General features: G+C 30.5%; 1 protein-coding gene across 1 annotated transcript; it reads right to left on the bottom strand.

Moving 5' to 3' along the window:
• Nucleotides 1–1,608: 1,608 nt before the first annotated feature.
• LOC143566978 (O-fucosyltransferase 29-like) lies at nt 1,609–5,592 on the bottom strand. Its single transcript, XM_077053516.1, has 10 exons — nt 5,358–5,592; nt 5,180–5,260; nt 4,778–4,854; nt 4,585–4,673; nt 4,292–4,481; nt 3,922–4,103; nt 3,718–3,820; nt 3,298–3,629; nt 1,992–2,400; nt 1,609–1,722 (listed from the first exon to the last, which is right to left on the bottom strand). Exons 1-9 carry the CDS (start codon nt 5,590–5,592, stop codon nt 2,016–2,018), a joined length of 1,674 nt encoding a protein of 557 aa, XP_076909631.1. The 3' UTR covers nt 1,609–1,722; nt 1,992–2,015.
• Nucleotides 5,593–14,408: the final 8,816 nt, after the last annotated feature.

Below are 14,408 nucleotides of genomic sequence, written 5' to 3'. Positions count from 1 at the left end.
TATAATATTTAACTTTTTAAAAAAAAAATCTAAAAACATAATCTTGTTTAGATTTTCTTTTTTAATATTCCGATACGCATTTTTATCAAAAACGGAGTTCTTTAAAGCAAATATATGTTTTCGTATGAGTTCAGAAACTTTTATTTTTGGTTCAAATTTATAAATAGTTTATTAGAATTGAAATGAAATAGTTATTGTAACGCTTTAATAAAATAAAATAATCATAAATCATATGTATGTATCTAATAAAAGATTGGTTTGGGTTGGGTTGTGAATAAAAGTAAAAGGTTGGATTAGGTTGGGTCATGTAGATAAAAGAGAAAAATTAGTTTTTTATTGAAAGTTAAGTTGGATTGGTTTGTGAATAAAATTAGAAATTAGTCTAATAATCACATCTTACATGTGAATCTTTATAATAATAACTAGTTTTAGAGCCCGTGTCACACACGTGATGATTTAAATTATAAAATTACAAATAAAACAAATAATTACATAACTTATATAAAAAAAATGTATTACATCTATATTTTTATCTAGTCTATGTATACATAAATTAATTTTATATAAATCACAAAATGATTTTTTTAAAATGAACTTAATAAAAAAATACACGTGTAAAAACATACCGGATAACGCTCTTTCTATTAAAAATTTCATTCTCAGTGTCATATGTGTATAATTGAAAGAATTTTGGTCATTAACCAATTTCGGGAATAAGACTTCTCAAACAATAGTAGTTTTAACCACTCAGCCTAAATATAGAATAAGTGTTACCTTTGTTGATATATTTATCAATTTACCACCCATCAAAGGAAAGTAGAACATTAAATTGTAACGATGGATGTTCTTCAAAAACTAAGTTTTTCCGAGCTACACCATGAAAAAGATTTTGATAAATTTCAGGGAGCTTCTCGACTTTGTCATAATGACAACATAAAAAATAGCATGTTAACTCATTCTATTTTGTGAACATTTTGCTTCATTTGAGCATAGTTTTGCATGACATTCTTCCCATACAACGTTGTTAAGTATATATTTATAATTTAATGATTAAAAAATTACTTTGTAAAATGAAAACATATTCGAGTTTTGTTTTTCTTTACAATCTTCTATGATATACATAGTAGAATATGTTAATGATAACATTTGAAATTATATTATTTTCAATCTTTGACGAACATGGTTTATTGTTAATTTTTGGATTTAACCTTGTATTTTTGAATACATAGTAAATAATATGTTAATAATTATTTTTATAAAAATGTATAGATATAATATAAATTGAGTATAAAAGGAAAGCGAATATTTATTGATCTATTACATATATTAGGGTTAATTAAGATATTGGTTTTGGAAGGAAAAATATTATAAGAATTAACATATGATGACAAGTGTCCACAATTATTTTACTTTATTAGAATATAGGTAGATAATAATAATAATAATAATAATAATAATAATAATAATTTTTCGAAATAGAAGTAACTAAAAACAACACTAAAAATACTTGTGTATTTTCTTATCGGACTAAGCATACAATAACATGTTGAAGCTATGATGATAGTCTTTACATTCTTTTGCCAATATAAAGACAAGAAAGCTAATAGCCTAATACTACATAATGAACAACAAAGTTTCTCTTCTGTTTCAGTTTTTCATTTACAACATAAAAACCACATGCCATCCAAAACCAACCTCAGCTGCTGCTTCACCAAATCCTGCCTGCACACACCAAGACTCAAAATTTCAGTTTTTTTCAAACAATCACGCTTCATTTCTAGCTGCCAACGATCATCATTTACTCAAAAACGCGCTAGCTAACTTGACCATGTTAACTTTTTTAACATAACACAGACATGGCATTAGGAAACCAGTTACCACCATGATTACCTTGGAACTAAAGAAATAGACCAAAGTTGTTAACCTTTTGTTTAAACTAGCTTTTTCTTCATTTACAATCCTAATATTGAATAAAAAAGTAAAACGCATACCATTATCAGGTTTCTCGGTTGGACCTAGTCAGCCAAAAAGTCATCATCTTCCTTCTCTTCTTGTGATGACGACAATGATGCATCTTTCATCACGACTCCGTTTATTATCATTCCGTGTGTTTGTGTTGTACTATTCACACCTTGATCCTCTTCATTCCTCCCATACTCAGAGTCCGTTTGGTTATCAGCATCCGTTAAATTGAACGGTTTCTTACATATACACGAAGAAGGGTACTCATGGAAATCCGCCCGTCTGGATCTAATCTCATCCGGTTCACCCATAAATCCCCTTTGAGCCGATTTCACTTTATTACAAAAGGTGGCCCACGTCATCTTCTCCCGTTGCATGAATAAAGCACTCAGCTTTCTAGCATTCGGTCTAATGGTTCTTTTATGACCCATATATCTCCTTCAAACACCATATTCAAAGAGTCCTTTAGTTGGCAGGATATAATTAAAAAACAAAAGAAATTGTAACCAGCCTCGCAAACAATTTAAGAGACCGTAAGACAGGTGGGTTAAAAGGGGTTTCGGGTCAACAAGGACCAGGTCAGACTGGGCTGACCCTCCGGTACTAATACCCATTTATAAAAAAAATTAAAAAATGAATAGATTAACTATGACTACAAAAAATATTACAATCTTTAAATAAATTAAATATTAACGACCTACTCAAAGTCCGTTTGAACAGTCTACTTTTAAATACAAAATTACAAACTCCTTTTCATTTTATTGGTTTAGATTGTTATTATAATACTGTTTATGTAACCACAATTAACATATTATTTTATTTTATTAAAAAACTGGACAAAAGAGTATTGCGGGTCAAGCCGCTAGTGAGCTACTCGAGATCAGCATTCAGCTTGCTAAAGCACGAATGGAGCCGAGCTTAAATGAGCTCGAGCCTTAAAATAAGCTTGTTTCCTAAACAAACCTGAGCCCCAGCTTCACTTATCGAGCTTGATCGGGATCCAGGCCTAAATGAGTCCTATTATTTATATAATTTTTATTTAATAGATTAGTACGCACTTCTATAATGTAATTATTATATATAACAAATATGATAAAATAACTAAAAATATATATTATGTTAATATATAAAAACTATAAGTAAAATATACATTATAATTATACATGGACATAAATTAATTAATATATAATAAACAAACCGAGCCCAAGCTGAGCTCGAGCTTTAAAATAGAGCTTAAAACGAATTGAGCTCGGGTTCAGGCTTGGCACGACTCGTTTACACCCCTAATAATAATTTGCCAAATTAATAATATAATGAATATTTGAGCATACATACCTTCGACCAGCAAGGATTTTTGCCATGTTCCCATTATTATTTGTGACGAATACATCGCTCTCATCACAAACAATGTAATCAATGGCAGCTAAACGAGACGAAAACGGAAGAAACGGTTGGAGTTCTTGATCAGCCAACATTTCTTTCGTGTAGAAATTTGGGAAAAGTTTTTTAAGAGGCTGCAAAGTTTCTTCACCACCGTAAATTTCACCAAACGCGCCAAAAATGTATGTGTCGTTGTTAAAACCGAGTGCACGCAGCATTAGCCCTACCTCATGAGGCGTTAAGGGACACTTCCCTCGTTTCCGTGGGTCCCCATCGAGACCTGCTTCCTATTTTATGAAAGGAAAATAATTGTTTTTAAAAAACATCATAAACCTTGAATTTTAACCAATAGCTTTTTTAGAACGGAAAGCTCACGGGCAAATTTGTCCATCTTTTCCTTATTTTACCGAACTCTTGTTTCTCTCTTTCGCCGCCATTATAGTAGCAACCATAAAATGCAAGAAAATCAGGTTCAAACCTATTACAGAGTAGATAAAGAGTTATTTACTTTTAACATTTGATATTCTTTCTTAACAAAATGATAAAAATAACCATGAGATGAGCAATAAAGAAACTCACCGTAAGTGAACAGCAATGTAACGTTTTGCCATGTTTCTCATTTTCATCACCAACTTATGACCAAGATTCTGTAACGGTTTTGTAAAACGAAATGCATGATAATTTGCCCGACAACGTAACCTTTGTAGTTCTTCATCTAGGTCATTAGCAAGCCTATAATCAAACTTTGTCAGTTGAACAACCTGAAACATAATTAAAGAATCAAATTATTATCGTAATCAAATTGTTTTCATTATCATAATTGATCATAAGTTCTTTTAGGGCAAGAAAAGTCTTTGCAGGTCAGCCCTACCCAGCCGGTCTTGACATGCAGACCTCTAAAGTCTAAATAAAAAAAATCAATATCAAAATGTTAAAATTCAACACTCACGTGTCGTCTCAAGAGTGTAGGCAGAACTTCATCGAGGTAATATTGAGGTTCTGATTTGCGTGGGACCCGCATCGTATACGGGGGTTTCTCAAGTGAACGCATGTACGTGTCTGGGACCCGTTTGACAACAGGGATATCCTTTGCAAGGAAAGATATAAACCAATCAACATCAAAAATGTTTGCAAAGTCGCTGCAAAGTTATGAAGCAAATCATGTAACATGAAAAGCAAGCAAGTAAGCAACTAATAATGTCTTCGTCTTTTAACTAACAGAATCTTAACTTTTTAACTCACCTATCATCTTTCCAAAACGAATGATGATCCAACTCAGGAATGACCAAAGTAGCATTCAATATACGTGCAACAACAACAGCATCAGTTATCTGTGTGCAAAAGATAGTAAGATATAGAATGATTAGTAAAATACAATCGACTTTTGTATTAACTAAAAAGTTACAAAAAGTGAAAAGACAAAAGGATTGCTTACACCAACTCTTTGTTGGTTTAATCCTCCACTAGCAGCAATTAGCAGATAGCCATTTGATAGTGATTCGTGAACAGGAGCTGCATAAGAAACCATTTAGTGTCTAGACCGAATACAGTGTGTTTGTCTGTGCGTGATTAATACAAAATATATATATATATATACATATATATATATATATGACCATAAATAAAGGGTATATCTACATTCTTCACCATCACCAGCTATTTACCAAAATTTAAAGCTAGAATTATAATATTGTTAGCTTTCACCATTGTCTCACGGATTTGTTTTTAGTTGCTCAGGTGGCCCAAAAACAAATCTTGAGGCGATGGTGGCTTGTCCCGATCATATTTGTTACAGATATGTCGTCATACAGCTCATTTCCTAAAACTGTTAACTTACGGTCGTAAAGAGGGCTTCTTTCAGTGCAAGCATAATAAAAGTTTGAAGATTGAGATTTCCAGATATCAATTGGTCCATGACCTAATAATCCACCACCCTAAAATCATCATCAGCAGCATTTAACATTGAATCAAGACCCATTAATTAAATAAATCAACATACATACATACATACATACATACCAGTTTATTATTAAAATACCAGAACCGATGCTTAGCAAGTTTCTGAGAGTACCATTCAAGATTGGATGCCACGTGTCCGGTGAACAAGGAAATAAGACCTAAAGCGAACAAACCCACACCACAAACCACCGTCCACGTCGCCGGACAGCAATGCCGGTTGCTCTGCTTCACCTTTCTACGCTGATTACTATTGCTATTATTATTATGCTTCCAAGATTTTGATTCCTTCATCTGTATTATGATTACAACTACATACAAAATACACCCTCAATTTCATATTACATTCAACAACCCTAATCAATTACATACATGCGAACCCCTAATTGATTAGGGTTTTTGAGGGGAAGATTTGGGTGGAGGATGGATGGTACATCAAATTTCTCTTCTTTCTTTTCTGGAGGAATCAATCTGTCTTAATTATTATTATTATTTTTTAGAGTTAATGTCCATTTTCGTCCCTGTGGTTTGCTGCTTTCGCCACTTCAGTCCAAAGTTTGAAATTTTATCAATTTAGTCCTTATGGTTTTAAACATTTGCCAATTAAGTCCTCTTGTCTAACGGCATCCAACTATGCCGTTAGTTTAAGGGGTATTTTTGTCTTTCTCCTGTTTATGTTTAGTTAATGGCCAGTTTCGTCCCTGTGGTTTGATACTTTTGCTACTTCAGTCCAAAGTTTGAAAATTTTTCAATTTTATTTTTAATTTATTCAGTTTTTTTTCTTTTTTTTGTCTATAGCCCTTAAGAGCATAATCCAAGCCCAAAACCATCGAGCATCGACCAAACAGGTTTACGTTTACTCTATCGATAACAATAATCATACCCTCCTCGTATTTAGTTTCTAGACATTTTCTAAACTCTCCCCCATGGTGGAATTCATTGGTAAAGTGGTCAAGGTAATTCCCTAAAACCGTACTATACCGATAAAACTAAAATCGTTTATTTAGTTAATGCATAATAGTTACGATTTAGAGATTAACATATTGTAGCAAACATCTTGGTCGAAATCACATCAGGAGGTGGAATATCCAGCATTTCCATGTTTGCTCTAGAAATCGATACACTAGATCGCATGTGTGTTCTTTAAATTGTGGTGTTGTTCTTGAATTCTTTATATCGACTACAATTCTAGGGTTGAATTCGACGAATTCAAGAACAATACCAAGATTTGAAGAACACACAATGCGATTTAGTGCATCGATTTCTTGAGTAAACATGGAAATGCGGGATATTCGACCTCTTGATGTTGATTTCGACCCTGATGTTTGCTACGATATGTTAATCTCTAAACCCTAACTATTATGCATTAATCAGAGAAACGATTTTAGTTTTTTCGTATAGTTCGGTTTTAGGAAATTACCCTGACCACTTTGCCAATGAACTCCATTATGGACTGATGTAGCAAAAAAAAATACTGAATAAATTAAACATAAAATTGAAAATTTTTCAAACTTTGGACTGAAGTAGCAAAAGTATCAAACCACAGGGATGAAACTGGCCATTAACTAAACATAAACAGAAGAAAGACAAAAATACCCCTAAAACTAACGGCATAGTTGGATGTCGTTAGACGGGGGGACGTAATTGGCTAATGTTTAAAACTATAAGGACTAAATTGACAAAATTTCAAACTTTGGACTGAAGTGGCGAAAGTAGCAAACCACAGGGATGAAAATGGCTATCAACTCTATTTTTTAAATATAAATGAATGATTATGACGATGATAATTATGTTTTTCTTTTTGTTTTTTTTTATTTTTTTATAAATGCCTACTTTTGTATTTAGACTATCACAATCTTTAAATTTCTCTTGTCAGACTCTGTTGTCTTAACCGGGCCCACGCTGGCTTGAGAGTTTGGATTGGGCATTCCCTCGGGAAACCATACCGCCGACTGCCACTTGACAATCGTTGTGTCACTACAAGAGCAGAACTCTGTAACGTAACACACAGTGGGATGAAAACCCTGGTAGGCTCAGGATTCGAACTGACAACTTTTGCACAAGACCTAACTCAAATCTATCATTGCCAATATCCACTCAAATGCAACATAAATGGGATTCGAACTTGAGTTTCTCTACTGGAAAACCCAAGCTTCCTATCACCAGGCCACAAGTGAAGAGATAATTATGTTTTGTCTTAAATGGGTGTTTTTAGCCTTTTAATTATTATATAATAATAAAAACCATAATATTATGGAACATATTAACTATTTTTATATCTTTAATAATAATAATAATAATGTTGAACATGTAGATGAGTTTTATCTCAGTCTGTCTATTTCTAATCTAATTTAATTATCTCTTATCAGTTAAGCAATTCCTATATAACACACGTTTTTTGAGATCAACACTAGTCACAATACATGTGATACATGAATTACACTTGTGAATGTAACTGAATTTCCTAAATTCACCACATATCTATGTTTCATCTAATAATCACGAGCCTCCTTGTAATACAGATACTATAATAGGATCACAACCACCGTTGCAAGTCCTTAGCCTCAAAACACACATTACCTGATGCAACGATTTAAAGTGATGATATATAATTCATCAAACAGCTTGCTTATAAGTATAGCGTTATAAATCACATTCAAATTTAGCCACACATGGTATATACTTTCTTACTTGAATTGTGTAATTACTCACCTTTATTGCACAAGACTTTTCCCTCGGCGCGTTCGTTTTACAGACTTTTTTTAAAGGATTTGGAATTGGAATTGGAATGGAATGGAATGTTTGAGAATCCCTATCATATGTTTGGTTGGTTAATATGTATTGGAATTGGAATCTTCTTTTGTTTGTTTTTGGTCGGTTACGGATTCGTTTTCGGCCTTTTGTTTCATTGTGGTCGGTTTTTTCAGTTTCATTTCTGTTCGATTTGAGTTTTTTTGTTTCGTTTTGATCGATTTTTTCGGTTTCCATCAATTCAGTTCAATTTTGGTTTGTGTTTCGTCGACTTTCAGTTTTAGTTCATTTCTCGTTTTTTTTTAAAACGAGGGCAAAGGCGGAAACGTTTTAGTTTTTTTACATTTTTCGTTTTTTATTTATATTTTGAGTTATTATTTTTTTGTTAATTTTTTTGAATCTTTTTTGGAGGGGTTTTTATTGTTAATAAGAAAATCTTTTATTTTCCATAACAATCCTTTAAAATAGGTGGGATTTTAAAATCCCATGAAATATGGGATTTGATGGGATTTAGTTTCCATTCACATTCTTTCATTTAATGAAACAAACATATTAATTCATAGGATTTAAAATCTCATTCCTTAGAATTTCTTCAAAATCCTTGAAACGAACAGGACCTTAGATGTTGACCTCATAAAGTCGTCACTTTACATGTCAATACGCATGTCTTTAGCATGCAACACTACTTAACAACATGTTAGTGATATAACTATGTACACCCTCAACCTATCATGAATCAACCTAAAGAAGCCATTATCTATCTATAGTAAAAGTGACTGCCGGTGCCACATATAGTTTTTTGGAATATTTTAAGTATCATTTATGGTATATACTTTTAAAGGTGAGAAGCTAGAGCAACGTTACTCTTTGGTGGAATGGTCAAAGTAATGCTACTTAAAGTCATTCTCCTCTTCCATTTTGCAACTCAAGTTCGAAACTCTTGCACTGCATAGTATTTTAAAACTTCCTTTGTGCGACTCAAGTTCGAGACTCTTGCACTGCATAGTATTTTAAGTTTTATGATAGACTCATTGTAATTTTTTAAGATTTATTTTGAAACTATAGCAGACTCATTGTAATTTTTTAAGTTTTATTTTGAAACTCTTGCACTGCATAGTATTTTAAGTTTTATGCCAGAGTAATTGTAATTTTTTAAGTTTTATTTTTGATGTATATTCTTAAAGATTATTACTTAAACCAAGAAAATGATTCGGTTGAATGGCTAGAGGTGAGTTGGGTTAACTTAAAAGCCACATATACTTGGCTTAGTCTTTCTTTCGAAACTTAGGATTTTATTTTCTTTTAGGTTTTTTACAACTTCGGTTATTTTATTGTTTCAAGATAATTTAGTTACATCCTTCATAAACTTCATGCATGGGAAAAAACTATCAAAAAAATATAAGCGTAAGTATTGGTAACCAACAATAGCGTTCTTTTTTATATTTCCAGTTCAAATGTATGTTTGGTTGCTATACCATGTGACTGCATAGTATTTTAAGTTTTATGATAGACTCATTTTATTTTTTAAGATTTATTTTGAAACTATAGCAGACTCATTGTAATTTTTTAAGTTTTATTTTGAAACTCTTGCACTGCATAGTATTTTAAGTTTTATGCCAGAGTAATTGTAATTTTTTAAGTTTTATTTTTGATGTATATTCTTAAAGATTATTACTTAAACCAAGAAAATGATTCGGTTGAATGGCTAGAGGTGAGTTGGGTTAACTTAAAAGCCACACTTACTTGGCTTAGTCTTTCTTTCGAAACTTAGGATTTTATTTTCTTTTAGGTTTTTTACAACTTCGGTTATTTTATTGTTTCAAGATAATTTAGTTACATCCTTCATAAACTTCATGCATGGGAAAAAGCTATCAAAAAAATATAAGCGTAAGTATTGGTAACCAACAATAGCGTTCTTTTTTATATTTCCAGTTCAAATGTATGTTTGGTTGCTATACCATGTGACTGCATAGTATTTTAAGTTTTATGATAGACGCATTGTAATTTTTTAAGATTTATTTTGAAACTATAGCAGACTCATTGTAATTTTTTAAGGTTTATTTTGAAACTCTTGCACTGCATAGTATTTTAAGTTTTATGCCAGAGTAATTGTAATTTTTTAAGTTTTATTTTTGATGTATATTCTTAAAGATTATTACTTAAACCAAGAAAATGATTCGGTTGAATGGCTAGAGGTGAGTTGGGTTAACTTAAAAGCCACACATACTTGGCTTAGTCTTTCTTTCGAAACTTAGGATTTTATTTTCTTTTAGGTTGTTTACAACTTCGGTTATTTTATTGTTTCAAGATAATTTAGTTACATCCTTCATAAACTTCATGCATGGGAAAAAACTATCAAAAAAATATAAGCGTAAGTATTGGTAACCAACAATAGCGTTCTTTTTTATATTTCCAGTTCAAATGTATGTTTGGTTGCTATACCATGTGACTGCATAGTATTTTAAGTTTTATGATAGACTCATTGTAATTTTTTAAGATTTATTTTGAAACTATAGCAGACTCATTGTAATTTTTTAAGTTTTATTTTGAAACTCTTGCACTGCATAGTATTTTAAGTTTTATGCCAGAGTAATTGTAATTTTTTAAGTTTTATTTTTGATGTATATTCTTAAAGATTATTACTTAAACCAAGAAAATGATTCGGTTGAATAATTAGAGGTGAGTTGGGTTAACTTAAAAGCCACACATACTTGGCTTAGTCTTTCTTTCGAAACTTAGGATTTTATTTTCTTTTAGGTTTTTTACAACTTCGGTTATTTTATTGTTTCAAGATAATTTAGTTACATCCTTCATAAATTCATGCATGGGAAAAAACTATCAAAAAAATATAAGCGTAAGTATTGGTAACCAACAATAGCGTTCTTTTTTATATTTCCAGTTCAAATGTATGTTTGGTTGCTATACCATGTGACTGCATAGTATTTTAAGTTTTATGATAGACTCATTGTAATTTTTTAAGATTTATTTTGAAACTATAGCAGACTCATTGTAATTTTTTAAGTTTTATTTTGAAACTCTTGCACTGCATAGTATTTTAAGTTTTATGCCAGAGTAATTGTAATTTTTTAAGTTTTATTTTTGATGTATATTCTTAAAGATTATTACTTAAACCAAGAAAATGATTCGGTTGAATGGCTAGAGGTGAGTTGGGTTAACTTAAAAGCCACACATACTTGGCTTAGTCTTTCTTTCGAAACTTAGGATTTTATTTTCTTTTAGGTTTTTTACAACTTCGGTTATTTTATTGTTTCAAGATAATTTAGTTACATCCTTCATAAACTTCATGCATGGGAAAAAACTATCAAAAAAATATAAGCGTAAGTATTGGTAACCAACAATAGCGTTCTTTTTTATATTTCCAGTTCAAATGTATGTTCGGTTGCTATACCATGTGACTGCATAGTATTTTAAGTTTTATGATAGACTCATTGTAATTTTTTAAGATTTATTTTGAAACTATAGCAGACTCATTGTAATTTTTTAAGTTTTATTTTGAAACTCTTGCACTGCATAGTATTTTAAGTTTTATGCCAGAGTAATTGTAATTTTTTAAGTTTTATTTTTGATGTATATTCTTAAAGATTATTACTTAAACCAAGAAAATGATTCGGTTGAATGGCTAGAGGTGAGTTGGGTTAACTTAAAAGCCACACATACTTGGCTTAGTCTTTCTTTCGAAACTTAGGATTTTATTTTCTTTTAGGTTGTTTACAACTTCGGTTATTTTATTGTTTCAAGATAATTTAGTTACATCCTTCATAAACTTCATGCATGGGAAAAAACTATCAAAAAAATATAAGCGTAAGTATTGGTAACCAACAATAGCGTTCTTTTTTATATTTCCAGTTCAAATGTATGTTTGGTTGCTATACCATGTGACTGCATAGTATTTTAAGTTTTATGATAGACTCATTGTAATTTTTTAAGATTTATTTTGAAACTATAGCAGACTCATTGTAATTTTTTAAGTTTTATTTTGAAACTCTTGCACTGCATAGTATTTTAAGTTTTATGCCAGAGTAATTGTAATTTTTTAAGTTTTATTTTTGATGTATATTCTTAAAGATTATTACTTAAACCAAGAAAAAGATTCGGTTGAATGGCTAGAGGTGAGTTGGGTTAACTTAAAAGCCACACATACTTGGCTTAGTCTTTCTTTCGAAACTTAGGATTTTATTTTCTTTTAGGTTTTTTACAACTTCGGTTATTTTATTGTTTCAAGATAATTTAGTTACATCCTTCATAAACTTCATGCATGGGAAAAAACTATCAAAAAAATATAAGCGTAAGTATTGGTAACCAACAATAGCGTTCTTTTTTATATTTCCAGTTCAAATGTATGTTCGGTTGCTATACCATGTGACTGCATAGTATTTTAAGTTTTATGATAGACTCATTGTAATTTTTTAAGATTTATTTTGAAACTATAGCAGACTCATTGTAATTTTTTAAGTTTTATTTTGAAACTCTTGCACTGCATAGTATTTTAAGTTTTATGCCAGAGTAATTGTAATTTTTTAAGTTTTATTTTTGATGTATATTCTTAAAGATTATTACTTAAACCAAGAAAATGATTCGGTTGAATGGCTAGAGGTGAGTTGGGTTAACTTAAAAGCCACACATACTTGGCTTAGTCTTTCTTTCGAAACTTAGGATTTTATTTTCTTTTAGGTTGTTTACAACTTCGGTTATTTTATTGTTTCAAGATAATTTAGTTACATCCTTCATAAACTTCATGCATGGGAAAAAACTATCAAAAAAATATAAGCGTAAGTATTGGTAACCAACAATAGCGTTCTTTTTTATATTTCCAGTTCAAATGTATGTTTGGTTGCTATACCATGTGACTGCATAGTATTTTAAGTTTTATGATAGACTCATTGTAATTTTTTAAGATTTATTTTGAAACTATAGCAGACTCATTGTAATTTTTTAAGTTTTATTTTGAAACTCTTGCACTGCATAGTATTTTAAGTTTTATGCCAGAGTAATTGTAATTTTTTAAGTTTTATTTTTGATGTATATTCTTAAAGATTATTACTTAAACCAAGAAAAAGATTCGGTTGAATGGCTAGAGGTGAGTTGGGTTAACTTAAAAGCCACACATACTTGGCTTAGTCTTTCTTTCGAAACTTAGGATTTTATTTTCTTTTAGGTTTTTTACAACTTCGGTTATTTTATTGTTTCAAGATAATTTAGTTACATCCTTCATAAACTTCATGCATGGGAAAAAACTATCAAAAAAATATAAGCGTAAGTATTGGTAACCAACAATAGCGTTCTTTTTTATATTTCCAGTTCAAATGTATGTTTGGTTGCTATACCATGTGACTGCATAGTATTTTAAGTTTTATGATAGACTCATTGTAATTTTTTAAGATTTATTTTGAAACTATAGCAGACTCATTGTAATTTTTTAAGTTTTATTTTGAAACTCTTGCACTGCATAGTATTTTAAGTTTTATGCCAGAGTAATTGTAATTTTTTAAGTTTTATTTTTGATGTATATTCTTAAAGATTATTACTTAAACCAAGAAAATGATTCGGTTGAATGGCTAGAGGTGAGTTGGGTTAACTTAAAAGCCACACATACTTGGCTTAGTCTTTCTTTCGAAACTTAGGATTTTATTTTCTTTTAGGTTTTTTACAACTTCGGTTATTTTATTGTTTCAAGATAATTTAGTTACATCCTTCATAAACTTCATGCATGGGAAAAAACTATCAAAAAAATATAAGCGTAAGTATTGGTAACCAACAATAGCGTTCTTTTTTATATTTCCAGTTCAAATGTATGTTTGGTTGCTATACCATGTGACTGCATAGTATTTTAAGTTTTATGATAGACTCATTGTAATTTTTTAAGATTTATTTTGAAACTATAGCAGACTCATTGTAATTTTTTAAGTTTTATTTTGAAACTCTTGCACTGCATAGTATTTTAAGATTTATGCCAGAGTAATTGTAATTTTTTAAGTTTTATTTTTGATGTATATTCTTAAATATTATTACTTAAACCAAGAAAATGATTCGGTTGAATGGCTAGAGGTGAGTTGGGTTAACTTAAAAGCCACACATACTTGGCTTAGTCTTTCTTTCGAAACTTAGGATTTTATTTTCTTTTAGGTTTTTTACAACTTCGGTTATTTTATTGTTTCAAGATAATTTAGTTACATCCTTCATAAACTTCATGCATGGGAAAAAACTATCAAAAAAATATAAGCGTAAGTATTGGTAACCAACAATAGCGTTCTTTTTTATATTTCCAGTTCAAATGTATGTTTGGTTGCTATACCATGTGACTGCATAGTATTTTAAGTTTTATGATAGACTCATTGTAA

This window comes from Bidens hawaiensis, unplaced genomic scaffold (assembly GCF_021521415.1).
Source record: "Bidens hawaiensis isolate Kalapana, Puna unplaced genomic scaffold, B.hawaiensis_p1.1 tig00023191_1, whole genome shotgun sequence".
Classification (NCBI taxonomy): Eukaryota; Viridiplantae; Streptophyta; class Magnoliopsida; order Asterales; family Asteraceae; genus Bidens; species Bidens hawaiensis.
Note: the sequence above shows the minus strand (reverse complement) of the source record. Positions and strands in the feature narration are given on the sequence as shown.

Coding starts and splice junctions, on each gene's coding strand:
- LOC143566978 (XM_077053516.1), bottom strand. CDS start 5,592: ATGAAGGAATCAAAATCTTGGAAGCATAATAATAATAGCAATAGTAAT. Junction 4,674..4,777: donor TAAACCAACAAAGAGTTGGT/GTAAGCAATCCT, acceptor TTTTGCACACAG/ATAACTGATGCTGTTGTTGT. Junction 2,401..3,297: donor AAAATCCTTGCTGGTCGAAG/GTATGTATGCTC, acceptor TGGTGTTTGAAG/GAGATATATGGGTCATAAAA.